The sequence below is a fragment of the Nylanderia fulva genome, unplaced genomic scaffold (genome assembly GCF_048542155.1).
Source record: "Nylanderia fulva isolate GAGA-0341 unplaced genomic scaffold, ASM4854215v1 Scaffold2, whole genome shotgun sequence".
Lineage (NCBI taxonomy): Eukaryota > Metazoa > Arthropoda > Insecta > Hymenoptera > Formicidae > Nylanderia > Nylanderia fulva.
The window spans coordinates 3155849-3169700 of record NW_028190263.1 but is presented as its reverse complement, the minus strand read 5'-3'; the positions used below and the strand labels follow the sequence as shown (position 1 = coordinate 3169700).

General features: G+C 35.6%; 1 protein-coding gene across 1 annotated transcript in view; it reads left to right on the top strand.

Annotated features, from left to right (window-relative positions):
* Positions 1–7316, top strand: part of LOC114945271 (multiple PDZ domain protein) — a 101182-nt gene extending 93866 nt beyond the window's left edge. The window contains 11 exon segments of the mRNA XM_029321401.2: positions 23–89; positions 774–827; positions 937–1038; positions 1107–1178; positions 1275–1422; positions 1546–1622; positions 1624–1707; positions 1944–2102; positions 2281–2415; positions 3189–3362; positions 3510–7316. Coding sequence (XP_029177234.2) covers positions 23–89; positions 774–827; positions 937–1038; positions 1107–1178; positions 1275–1422; positions 1546–1622; positions 1624–1707; positions 1944–2102; positions 2281–2415; positions 3189–3359 — 1069 coding nt within the window. The 3' untranslated portion in view covers positions 3360–3362; positions 3510–7316.
* Positions 7317–13852: the final 6536 nt, after the last annotated feature.

The following is a 13852-nucleotide window of genomic DNA, read 5'->3' as shown; positions in this document are numbered from 1 at the left end:
ATTTCGCCTGTCCCGCTTGCAGAAGATCGAAGGCTGTCGATGACATCGCCGTAAAGCCGATAGTTCAATTTCCACCAACCTTGGATGACGTAAGTCAGTTTGCACGTTTATCTTTTATCTTGCCATCGTTCGCAGAGATAATGCAAGACAAGTTGCAATTTTCGTAAAATACCGCGTCGTTGGGAAGCGATTAATGTCGGGTAATACAATCCACGTTCATTGCGTAATTGAACAACGTCTATGATGAGATGCTGCGGAATCATTTCAATAAATGTAAATGATCGATGTGATTTCTAGTAATAACAATAATGTAGCTAGAAATATTCCAATCAAACATTTATCGATTTATACGATACGAGGTGTTTGATGAATCACAATTGATGTAAAATATCTTATACGGGAAGAACAATTATCACCACTTAAAGTCCTCATCAAAAAAATGATTGACGAATTAAAAAAAAATCCTGAAACTCTCTGAAATTCCTGTCGAGATATTTGACTTTCGCATGAAGGTACGACACTACATACTTATTATGATAGATAGTAATATCGTTGTTAGCTTTCACCGATTTCTCGAAATAGCAAGATTGTGAAAATATGTCGACTACTTCGATGCAACACGATCATAATTCAATTGCAGTTAATTGGTACAAATAACACTACACCTGAAAATCGGCTCGCATGATTTAAATATACGGGATGCATCGTAAACGATGCAACTGCGATAATGTCATATTGCCGTGACGTGACGTGACGATGTTATTATTTTTCAGAACTTTACAAGCTTCAATAAGTACAAGGGAGTCCGTGAGGTGCAAATAAAGAAGGCGAGTATTTATAATTACGCGTAACACTGATTGCATCGATCCAACATATTTCGCGCGACGTGTCGAGTATTTTTTAATACTAACCATCGACTCTGTCGTTTGTATATAGAGTCCGTATGGTCTAGGAATAATGATCATCGAGGGAAAACATCTAGCCGTGGGACAGGGTATCTTCGTGTCTGATATTCAAGACGGCAGTGCCGCGGAACAGGTAATTTCCCACTCGTACAAACGTCCCCGGAGTCCCATTTTAACTCGAAACTTTTTATAATATTCCAGGCTGGACTGAAAATGGGCGACATGATCCTGGCCGTTAATATGGATAGTTTAATAGGACGCACTTATGATGAGGTATTTTTTTTTCTCTCATATACAAGCAAAGAATTGTTCGATCTATCTAGCTGCTAAAGCTACATGCTTATTTCATCGATTTTTTTGTTTCTTTAGGCTACGGAGTTATTGAAGAAGGCGCAGGGCGTCGTTGTGCTGACGGTTTGTAATCCTAACGAGAATAAAGTAGACCAGAAAGATAAGACTAAACTTGGAATTGAAACTAGTGATACTGCGCATAAGACGCCACAGAGAAGTGCACCGGGTAAGTTTAACGACGTGGTGATAATAAATGTTTATGTCTCTGATATGGAAACTCGTAATTACGTACAAAACATATTTACATTTCGTTTATAAAATTACGATCTGTTATCTTCTGCTCTATCAGCAACTGCCAAAGAAGCGGATAAACTAGCGGAATCCGACAAAATCAAGCAGGATCCGAAGACCTGTCAGATACTAGTCGGGACAAGAAGTGACGATAGAGTTTCAAAAAGAAAAGGACCACGTCGTAGGTATCGTCATCGCTGGAGGTTCTGATACTCTCTGGGTGAGCACATATTCGATATATTTTTTGTAATCTGATATTTTATCCTTAACGTATATATATATATATATATAAATATTTTGCATTATTATTAATTTAATATATAAGCTTAATTATGAAGCATTTAAATATACATGAAATATAACGATAGAAATATTCATGTATTGATTTTATACATCAATATATATATATATATATATAAATATTGATATTAATGTATGCTAAATTTTGTTTTCTAGAATGGAGTGTTCGTTCTGGACGTATTTCCCGAAGGCGCGGCTGGAAAGGATGGTCGATTGCAACTCGGCGATCAGATTCTTAGTATAGGCCACGAGAGTTTCAAACAAATAGAATCCCACAAAGCTCGCGAGGCGATGTTGAAGCTCACTTCCGGAATTGTAAGTATGACTTGCATTCTTATGAATGATCAATCTCATCTCCTAACAGAGAAAACACGAAAGAGAAAACTAGCGTCAACTATTGCGCGCTCTAATATTTTCTCAGCGAATTCTCTCATTGAATTGATCGAGCGAATGAGTGATGCCCATTGTTCACGCTCGATTCGTTCGTTTGTAGATCACAATGACGGTATTACGCCACGAGAAACCGACCGAGGAATACGAGATCGAGATACAGAAAAAGAGCGGCAGAGGTGCGGGTATTTGTTTCTCCGCGTTTAGAAGCGGCAAGGGAGCTTACGTGACGGAGCTGGTATGTGGTCTCGTTTTTCCCCGATTCTGTCATTATCCGGGGTGTTCCAGAAAAGTTTTCAATGACAGATTCCTGGTATCATTTGCAGACGATTTTTCTTTAGTGAAAATGCTGAGAAAGATCATAGAATGTTTCCAATTTTTGCTATTATGTATCTTTATAACTAAGCCTTAAATTAAAAAATTCTATTAAAGTAAACTCTAAAATTAACTGAAGATTGTAGTTCTGTTAATATTATACAGTACTCTCCACAAGTTTGAAAACACCTTACATTTTACAGTTAAACAATCGTATGGCAGCGATCTGTGTAGATTTTTTGTATCGATAAATCGTAAAATATTTAATGACATTTTTATTTATGACAGCTCGCTGCCATGCGATTGTTTAACTGTAAAATGTAAAGTGTTTCCAAACTTGTGAAGGGTACTGTATGCAATAAATTTCTTTCGAGAATTTTTCTCTTAAATTAAGAGGGTTCTTTTGACAGATCTGTGTAGATTTTTTGTATAAATCAATCATAAAATAAACGTAAAATATTTAAATGACATTTTTATTTATAACAGATCGCTGCCATGCAATTTTTTAACTGTAAAATGTAAGGTGTTTCCAAAGTTATGAAGGATACTGTATTTCTCGATATTTTCGCTGAGGAAAAATCGTTTTCAAATGATACAAGCAATCTGCCATTAAAAACTTTTCCGCCAGTTCTGAAACACTCTGTATCAAGCGATATTATTACCGAGACATTCTAATGTTGATTCTTGTCTCTGCAGATGCCAGGCGGTCAGGCCATTGAAACTGGCAAGATCTGCAAGGGCGATCATCTCATAACGATCAGCGGATTGGATGTACGCGACGTTTCCTTCGACGACATCGCCTTTCATCTAAAGATATCCAATCCGCTGCAGCTGAAGCTGGCTAGGTATAAATCCGCCAAACAATGACAGGTAAGGCGAACGCGTCATTTTCTCGATAACTAATCAGCTGATCCGAAATTATCGAGCGGCAATCTCTAATGTGAATCGATTCAAGAGCCAAGAATGTATGACGATGCTGAGGAGCTGTCAATAAAGTCGAGTGAAATCATCTTTCAGGGTTCTGCGGGCGGAACTCTCGATGCGTGTCCCGACGTACGAAGAAGCATCTACAGACATCGTGGATTCTAGTGTGATATATAGGTAAAAAGAAAATAATGCAAATGTCTTAATAACCATAAGTACCTTCGTTACGGGAGCCGCGTGCAAAATCGCGCGACTCGCTCTATTAGTTATACGCCCAGCGTCGCCAATCGATCTTGCCGTTCGAACTCGCGTGCAACACGAGAAGTGAAAAATGATACGAGGGCTGAGATAAAGCACGATAAAGCGCGGCGATACACATAACGCATGTGCATCATTTCGATGAAGCCGAAACGGAGAACTTCGAGGACATGTCATCGATCATCGTCGTGCGCGATTATTGTCAAACATGGCAGATTTAAATTTCGTCAACGTGGGTTTGTGCAAATGATTCCGTCTACCGATGCTCGTGCTCGTGCAAATATAGCTCCGATATGCAACATCTTATCGTCTTATACGTATATATATATATAGATTTATATATGTATATATATATACACATACACATTCACTGTTATAATTATATATCGCGAGGTAATCACGTTATCATCGATAATGATGAGGAGAATTTCGCGTAGAACAGGCGTATAAATCGATAATAATAATCTCGACGAGTCTATATATACAATATCAAGAGAAATATCTCTATTCTCTTCACTTTGGAGAGATACGACGTCGCTCCCCTTGTATCTTCATACAAAACCGAACTCGCTTGTATGTTTCGTACTACAACTTATATACTTAAGACAAGCAAATAGTAGAGGCGATTAATAGCGTTTTTTCGGGTATATCCGTTTAATATATTTTCTTCGTTCCTTTTCTTTTTTTTTTAAAGATAAGATTCTAGTCTCGCTCGTGAAGATCGGCGGTTTCTCGCCTTAATTATCGCTTTCGCTCGCGTCACGGCTGCTCCCATTGTCATGGCTGACGTAACGTTATTATACATATATACTGTGTCGCATACTGTATTTTTTTTCAATATTAATAAGGCAAGCGCGAAAAAACGATGTACGAGCTACGTCAAAAAATATACGCGCAGTGTTAAGAAAACTTCGATATATATATATATATATATATATATATATATCCTCGTTAAAAATATTTTCTCATTTATCCAAGAATTTCGCGTAGAATATAAGATGCACCGTCGGCCACATCCGTTTAATAAAATCGGTAGATAGATAACAATTTTGTAACACACATGTAGCTTAATTTATAATAGATTAAGATTAGAAACAGGATACGCGATATATAAGATATAGTGACATAATATAAAAAAAAAAATATATATATATATTAGGATAAATCTACCCGTGATTTCTTAAATCTTAAACGCGATAGGACGTGTAACTTTGACATAAATAAGCGCGCAGGATATTGTTGGCGACTCGTACATCGTATAATATCGTGTATTTATCGCTAATAAGATAAAAGAATACCGCCTAAAAATTGATAGGGATAATAAGAGATAACGAGACGAGATCTCTCCCATTTTCGCGCGCTAACAAGCCTGACAAGGGTCAAAGGGAGCAGTCGCGTCGAACGTCGAGCGAGATCACTAGTTAAGTGGTGGGCTTCGGTTAGGTCATCCTCGCGCGATCTCGTTGTAGCGTAATAATATTATATAATCGCGAGACGTTTGCCAACACCAACGGATGGCGGATCATTCCGAAGTGTTCAAGCGTTATTTGTTTTCTTTATGCTCCGACGCTTGTCAAGTCACGACGGGTGACGCGTCGCAAAGCTAGACTGGCTTGTTGAAATACACATAGTTAAATTAAATCTATAATATATATACATAACTAGTCCTTATAAATATTATATATTAATACGGAGATTTTCAGAGAGAAGAAGAGGAAAAAAGAACAAGTGAAAAAAAAGAGAAATTATATGCGAATACATAGATATATTATATATATATATGTATATATATATATATATATATATATATGTATATATATATTATAAATAATATAGAATCTATATATAATAGGAATCGCGGAACACGTGTTTATTTATCGAATCGTTCGTATCTCTCATCGCATGAATGATTGCACGTTCTCGTGGAACGTTTTGCATTTGAATTTTGCATAGTTTATCGTAGCGAGATGTTATTAAAGTCGTCGATCCTGTCTCGGGCGACGCGTCAATGTCTCGAAGATGAGTATCATCGTCAGTAAAATTGTTAGTCTACGATTATTATTATTATTATTATTATTATTATTATTATTACATAGTATATAGTATATCGTAACGCGTTATATAGAAGAATATTTTAATTATTCTACATATTATAAAATGTGTTATTGTATACTGAAACTTGAATTTTCAGAAAGCAGAGAAAAATAGAGCGAAACTTAATGTAAGCACGACGTTGAAAATCGAAGCGAACAGTATTTAGATCATTATTGGAAAAAAATATGATTAGGTAAAGATGCGTGTAGCAGACTTTCTATCTTGTCTCTTCAAATTTATTTTACACTAATTTACAAAAATATCGCAGAATTGCTCCTCTCTTTTCCTCTTTCTCTTTATATTTTTTATATTAGTTTCTTTTTCTTCCAAAAAAATTTATTAATTTACTCTTTTTTATATTATAACTGCATTCTAATTTCCATTTGTTATCACAAGCTTATGTTTTCACTTATTAAATGAATTATTATTCATTATAGTTTATATAAGGGTTTTTGTTAACATAGAAAAGATTCGTTCAAGTTTTTAATTGATTTGCACAGTTATCTTATTTTAAAATTTTATCAAATTCATTAGAACGTAGCCGCTAATTGTGTAATGCTACAAAAATGTCGCAATCGACGCATCTTTAGGATTGTATAGGAAAAATATGTTAAGTGTGCAAAGAAATGAAAAGTTCTGAATATTCAGAAAAATCCAGAAAATTTTTCTGTCGTTGAGTTTAAAGTTGCGTCTCTCGGTCGTTATTTAAAAAAAAACGTTCGGTATCAGATTGCTGACGACGTGAAATTCAATATCTATCCCCCAGAATATACAGGGTTACGTTACAAGGGAGACTAACGGGAAACTCTTGGCGGAAACGCACGATTGTTGGGAAAAAGATCGCATCGATTATACACGATCGATCTAATGTGACGCGTGTGAGTTTTCCAGTCAGTGGGAAATAATTCGAAACAATTGATTGAATTTTGTTGGAAACGATTCCACAGCCGCGATTCTGTTCTTCGCGGGAAAAAACGTTCTCGGGATTTTTTTCTCGCGATCATATTTATTCTGTAATTTAATCTGACCTGTATTATAAATTATGTATCTCGCGAGACGCAACTTTCAATTCGAAGACGGCTCAAATCGCGGACTAGAACCTCGGTCCTTATTCATATATATAGTTGCAGTTCTGTTCTACATATACATTATATAATTGTACGATTATTGATAACATTACATGTACGAGCGTGCGATTGTAAAATGGCTCGCGAAGGAAAAATGAATCGTAGATCGCCCATTGTGATCGAATGGGACCTAAACGTAAGAAAGTGAATACAAAGTATCTCATTATTCTCTCTTTCTCTCTCTCTTTCTCTCTCTGTCTCTTTTACTGGGGATCTTTAAAAAAATTAATTATAATAAGCCGACGCCACTTTACAACCAACGACTCACAATTATTATCCTGATTATTGTTATTATGATTATTACAGTCATTATCATCGTAGCGCGGCACTACTGAGAGTAAGAAAGAAACTGATTATTATAGAACAAGAATAAAGTGTCACCGAGATCTATTAAAAGCATTAATTGCAACGTTGTAGTAAATGATGTTTGTTATTATTGCATACATAATTTCTTTATGCCACTTTTACTCATTACTTAAGCGATATATGCGATATTAATTCCAAGGTAAGTAACATTCCTATTAAAATTTCTATGAGAAAGACACGTTTGTCGATGTCGTTTTTCAAACATTTTTCCAAAAGATAGGTATCTCGCGATGTGCAATAAAAAATTATTTTCAGCCGTTTAAATATTTTCATTGTGTGCAGATAGCATAATGAACGAACATATGCGAAAATACAATTCATACATATTAATATTCTGCAATTTATACGCGACGTATTTTTCTTTTACTCTCTAAAATTTGATTCCGCGCCGAGGGAATAATCGACGTAAATTCCCGTCGAATTGTTTTGGAACGAATGATTTCGCGCCGCGCATTGTTTGCGCCGTTCGAAATCCCAATTTGTCGAAACGATTCGATGAACGGCGCGCAATCTCTCGCGGCGCCACACGCATCTCGCGCATTTTTTTCTCGATTAATTAATCGCGCATCTCGCGCTGAAGCCGCTAAGCGCGCTCGTAACCCACTTCCGTCGCGCCGATAAACGATTTCTTTGGTCCACTTAGAAGGCGTTCGCGAAATAAAAAGAAGAGCGACGAAGTGAAACAGACCCGTGTCCACATGCGTGACATCGGCATCTCGCCTGTTGCAGACAGACGTCGAGATGCGTATATAATTAATTAACATCACGCGCGTATACATAGTAATCGCACGCTCGTTAAATATCTCATCGTTGTTTTCGCGCGCGAGATACCTACACCAATTTCGCTTATAGATCGCGAAAGTAAGTCAGTGAAACAAGCGACGTGATTTTACATCCTCTCGCGGTATATATATATGTATATATCTCGACATAATCCGAAAGTAGCGTTGTGGTGGAATGTGTCTTAAAATTTCACGCTAAAAACTGGGAGACCGAAAGTTTTACAACTTTTGCTTAAATCGCGGAGAGAAATTAATCGAGCGGCGACAGTGATCTCTCTCTCTCGTAAGGAGAGTATGAATGGAAAGGACAAGAAAATTTCGCGCGTCTTTTCTCGCGAGCTAAATGGAGCGACGCGGACTCGTATTCTTTTCTATACCCAGGATTGACAATCGCGACGAACTTGACCCTGAAGTTTCACCTGTTCTCTTTGACAATCGAATATCTCGGAGAGAAAGGCGGAAAACCTGGGTAAAGAGAGACCGAATAAGTGTCGATTTGTCTGTCGTAGAGTCCATCGGCGCTGAACGTCCAGCTTTTACTTCAAACTGACACGCTTCTCTCGGATATTCGCAACAGTTAACTCGAGAGACCTCGTGTATATATATCCTATAACGTGTGCATTTCTGCTTTCCACTGCTCTGCAGCTCTAATACCCCATTTACGATTAAAACGCGCCTTTTTAAACTGTCATAATTTATACAAATGATACTTTTCTCTTTCTCACACACTCTCTGTCTTTCTCTTCAATTAATTAGTGCAATTATTTTCTGCTTTATACGTTGTGTGTTCTCTCGTACATTTTTTACTGTATCATAATTTCGAGTACATTTTCTCACTGAATTGTGTCTAGTTGAAAATAACAGGTTTTTTTTCAAGATATATAATTACAATGTTTGATCGAGCATGCGGATAAAATTTCTATAATGTTCTCTTTTTTTTTTCAATTTCTATGTGTGTGAAGAACTTACTATTCTTTTCACCGACTAGTCAACTTACGTACGAATATAATTGAAGCGGTTCCGTTAAATGAGCGAACGTAAATATTTATTCTAGACTGTTTCGGCGCCGATTCAAATTATCGAATTTCACTTTTAGGCACGCGAAACATCGCAGCGCGATATTGTCTATTTTTTTTTTTTTTTATTTTAACTGGTCATCAACCGAAATTGACTTCACTGCACTCTTTGGCTGACTGAAAAAGGCGGACGTGTTCGAACGAAATAAACGGAATAACCGGCGAATTGATGACGTGCGACGATCTCTCGTGAATTTGCGGATCGGAGCAGGACGACGCGTCGTAATTCTGTTAATCGAGATTTAATTATTTCGCACTTTGCCACAAAACGGCGGGTTTACGAGGTGCAACGGTCCGTGGAATATAGCTCGCGGCCAGTTTTACCTTTTTCCCCGTAAATCCCGTTTCACCAGCATACGATCATGGGCCACGATCGTGTGTCGACGAACCGGTCTTGTCATATACCGAAACCGGAAACGAAAATGAACGCGTTTTGCCGGATAATCGTATGTATACGTGTGTATCCACTCCGTGTTGCCCAATGAAACTAGACTGAATGGTATTAGATGCCGGATGAAACTAGATGAAAGTCGTGAGAAAGGCTGCGGTGTCATTAATTCTCCTGTCAATTAACTCGAGTCAAAAATACAAAAAGTATTCTCGCGTTATATATATATACATCAGTTTGGACGCGAACGATTTCTTCGCGCACGCAGAGATAATCCGCGCATCTTCGATGATGGTTGTACAAGCCTTAAACGACGCTAATGATCGAGAGAAGAGGAAAAGGAAAGTTACGAAAATTGTAAAATATCGAGCAGAGATATGCCTTGTTCTAATGCGGTCAATGAAACGTCGACGTAAAAATCATTGCAAATACCGGAAATAAAAAAAAGTTCGAGGAGGAGAAAGCTAATTTCTAAATAATATTTATTCATCAAACGTATATGAAAGAGAGAGATATCATCTCTTTCTCTTACGTACATGTTTCTGACATCGCGGATGATTGTCGTAAAACCGAAATCATAAATTTGACGTTACGAAGCTGTTTTTTTTTTTTTTTTTTTTTTTTTTACGCGAGAGAGAAAAATATTTTCGACCATATGATTTTTGTTTTTATCGGCTCTCTTCTTTCATTCATACATATATGTAAGCAAGATTTCGCCGGAAAGGTGAAGAACCGTTCGACTACGCTCGCGGAAGTAGGGGAAGGTCACTGGCAGCGTAAAAATGCAGAGGACGAGATGCCGACGTTCCTGTCCGCGCGTGGGGCACAATTTAATTATATCTCGTCCGCGTAAAAGGGAGCAAGAAATGATTATGAGCGCGACGCGTCATGGACAAGGTTTGCGAAACGTACGTAACGGCATGGACTACTTCCACCAGAGATATGTGTGTGTGTGTGTGTGTGTGTAAGCGTTCCGAACTTTCTTAAGCAATTATGTCATAACACAGCCGTGCCCCCTTTTCGCATCTCCGCATCTCTTGCATCTATGCAATCTGTCTTTCCCACTCCTTTCCCTCTTCGCATCCGTCCTCTGGACCGCAAAGTGAGATCTATAGACGCTCCTCGTCTATCACGTCATTACTCGAGAATCGAATTTCTAAAATCGCTAATGATTATAAAGTGGCCGTCATTTGCGGCTGCAGCTCCTCGGAGATGCGCGATTACATTGTTACTTTTACATCATTACTCTCCTTCACAAACGAAACGCGCGCAAATTATAGCGGTTCGGGAGCAAGAGTGGATTTGATCATTTGTAAGATCCATTTTTTTATAATATGAAAGTGCACGTAAAAAAAGCTACAAATATCGTAGATTTAAAAATACCCCGAAGACTTTCGTATATATGTGAGACACGTGTACGTGTTTATACTCTATTAAATTTTTATTGTCTTTTTTAAATTAAATATAATTATATTTAATATAAGATGAAATAAAATTGTATTATATAAATTTAAAATTCCATATAATATAATTTTAATTTTAAAAAATACACAAAAGAGGAATTTAACAGAGTATAAACGATTATACGCGTCGTACATATATAAAAGTTTTCGGAGCATTTTTAAATCTACGATATTTCTAACTTTTTTCCATGCACCTTCATATTATTTTTTAATTATATAATTATATTTAATATATAATTTTATTTTATTTTTAATTTTTAATTTTATTTTTCATATATATGTGAGACACGCGCGTGTACGTGTTTATATACCCTATTAAGTTCTTATTTTCTGTATTGTTTAAATTAAATATAATTATATTTAATATAAGATAAAATAAAATTGTATTATATAAATTTAAAATTCCATATAATATAATTTTAATTTTAAAAAATACACAAAAGAGGAATTTAACAGAGTATAAACGATTATACGCGTCTTACATATATAAGTCTTCGGAGCATTTTTAAATCTACGATATTTCTAACTTTTTTCCATGCACCTTCATATTATTTTTTAATTATATAATTATATTTAATATATAATTTTATTTTATTTTTAATTTTTAATTTTATTTTTCATATATATGTGAGACACGCGCGTGTACGTGTTTATATACCCTATTAAGTTCTTATTTTCTGTATTTTTTAAATTAAATATAACTATATTTAATATAAGATGAAATAAAATTGTATTATATAAATTTAAAATTCCATATAATATATAATTTTAATTTTAAAAAATACACAAAAGAGGAATTTAACAGAGTATAAACGATTATACGCGTCTTACGTATATAAAAGTCTTCGGAGCATTTTTAAATCTACGATATTTCTAACTTTTTTCCATGCACCTTCATATTATTTTTTAATTATATAACTATATTTAATATATAATTTTATTTAATTTTTAATTTTTAATTTTATTTTTCATATATATGTGAGACACGTGTACGTGTTTATATATCCTATTAAGTTCTTATTTTCTGTATTTTTTAAATTAAATATAACTATATTTAATATAAGATGAAATAAAATTGTATTATATAAATTTAAAATTCCATATAATATAATTTTAATTTTAAAAAATACACAAAAGAGGAATTTAACAGAGTATAAACGATTATACGCGTCTTACATATATAAGTCTTCGAAGCATTTTTAAATCTACGATATTTCTAACTTTTTTCCATGCACCTTCATATTATTTTTTAATTATATAACTATATTTAATATATAATTTTATTTAATTTTTAATTTTTAATTTTATTTTTCATATATATGTGAGACACGTGTACGTGTTTATATATCCTATTAAGTTCTTATTTTCTGTATTTTTTAAATTAAATATAACTATATTTAATATAAGATGAAATAAAATTGTATTATATAAATTTAAAATTCCATATAATATAATTTTAATTTTAAAAAATACACAAAAGAGGAATTTAACAGAGTATAAACGATTATACGCGTCTTACATATATAAAAGTCTTCGGAGCATTTTTAAATCTACGATATTTCTAACTTGTTTCCATGCATCTTCATATTATTTTTTAATTATATTTAATATATAATTTTATTTCATCGCGCGTACCCTGGATATTACCGAGCGTTTCTGTGAATCCACAAAGAAGAGACGGATTCCAAAGGCGCTTGATGATATTCATCTTATTGCTTCACCGCTTCGCGCACGAATAACAACGAGCCTCTACTTATTATACGAATTTCACGAGGGCCGCGCTAATTATTCGCCGTTGCTTAAAAGTCGTGGGCCGACGCCAATAACAGCCGCGCGAACAATACGAAATCCCGAAAGGGTGGGATGGTTACGTCGAATATCGGTCTATTCTCTTCCCTCCTAATCGGCTATCCTTCTCGCCATTATCTTCGTAATTCTCGCAGCCTTCGCAATTAAGCGGCTTACGGAACGGCGGAACAGACTTTCCGCGGCGCAGTATCTGCATCTACCAGAACCTTTGATTTATTCATTATCTCGTGACATTCGAAGAATCTCGGAAAGAAAATCGAACTTTCGCGTCCCGTCTTCCTAAACTTAAAAAAAACTTTCTCGTAATATTCTCATTTGAACTCGCGGTACGCCTGAAGAAATTGAAGATGGAAAATCGAGATCGCAACATTCGGCGTTTCGCAAAAGTCTCTTGCAAAATGATACACCATTTGTTACCGTTAATTATCAATTTGATGAGTGTAATTTTAAACGTACATACGATTTGATAACGAAAGAAAGAAAATAAGCTATCATAGCTAAATTTAAGGTATCCCTATATGTGTTACCTGAAATTTAGTTACCATGTCCAAGTTTGAATTATAGTAATCAATATTTTCAAATACTAATTATCACAATATTTCAAATATTTATACATGATAATTAAATTTCGTAATATATAGGGTACTTAAAATTTAATTATGATAGCGCTAATTTCGTTTCAGTGTATCGAGAAAATTCGCAGATACGATCGACGCGGAACGTAGAAAGGAAATGCGTGTCTGTCTCCTGCGGAGCGCGAGAGAAAAATTTAAATTTAGGTGGTTCCGCGTAACGCATCCGTGGATCGCGCGAGATCGCGTTTCCCGCGTATATATATATACCATATACATGTATATCTATACGTTTGAACATCCGCGCGTAACTTTCCACCAAGTGGAAAGCACCGGTCCGCGATCGGTCCGGGACTTTTTCGTGTTGCGAAGTAATAGCGAAGTCGATCCACGGAATAAGAAGGGTCAGGCGAAGCCTACTTTCTTCCTCTGAAATTGTCGCGCGTTGTGTTCGTGGGGGGGAAAGAGCTCCTCGCGAGCGAGTTCGGTGGAAACCTCGCG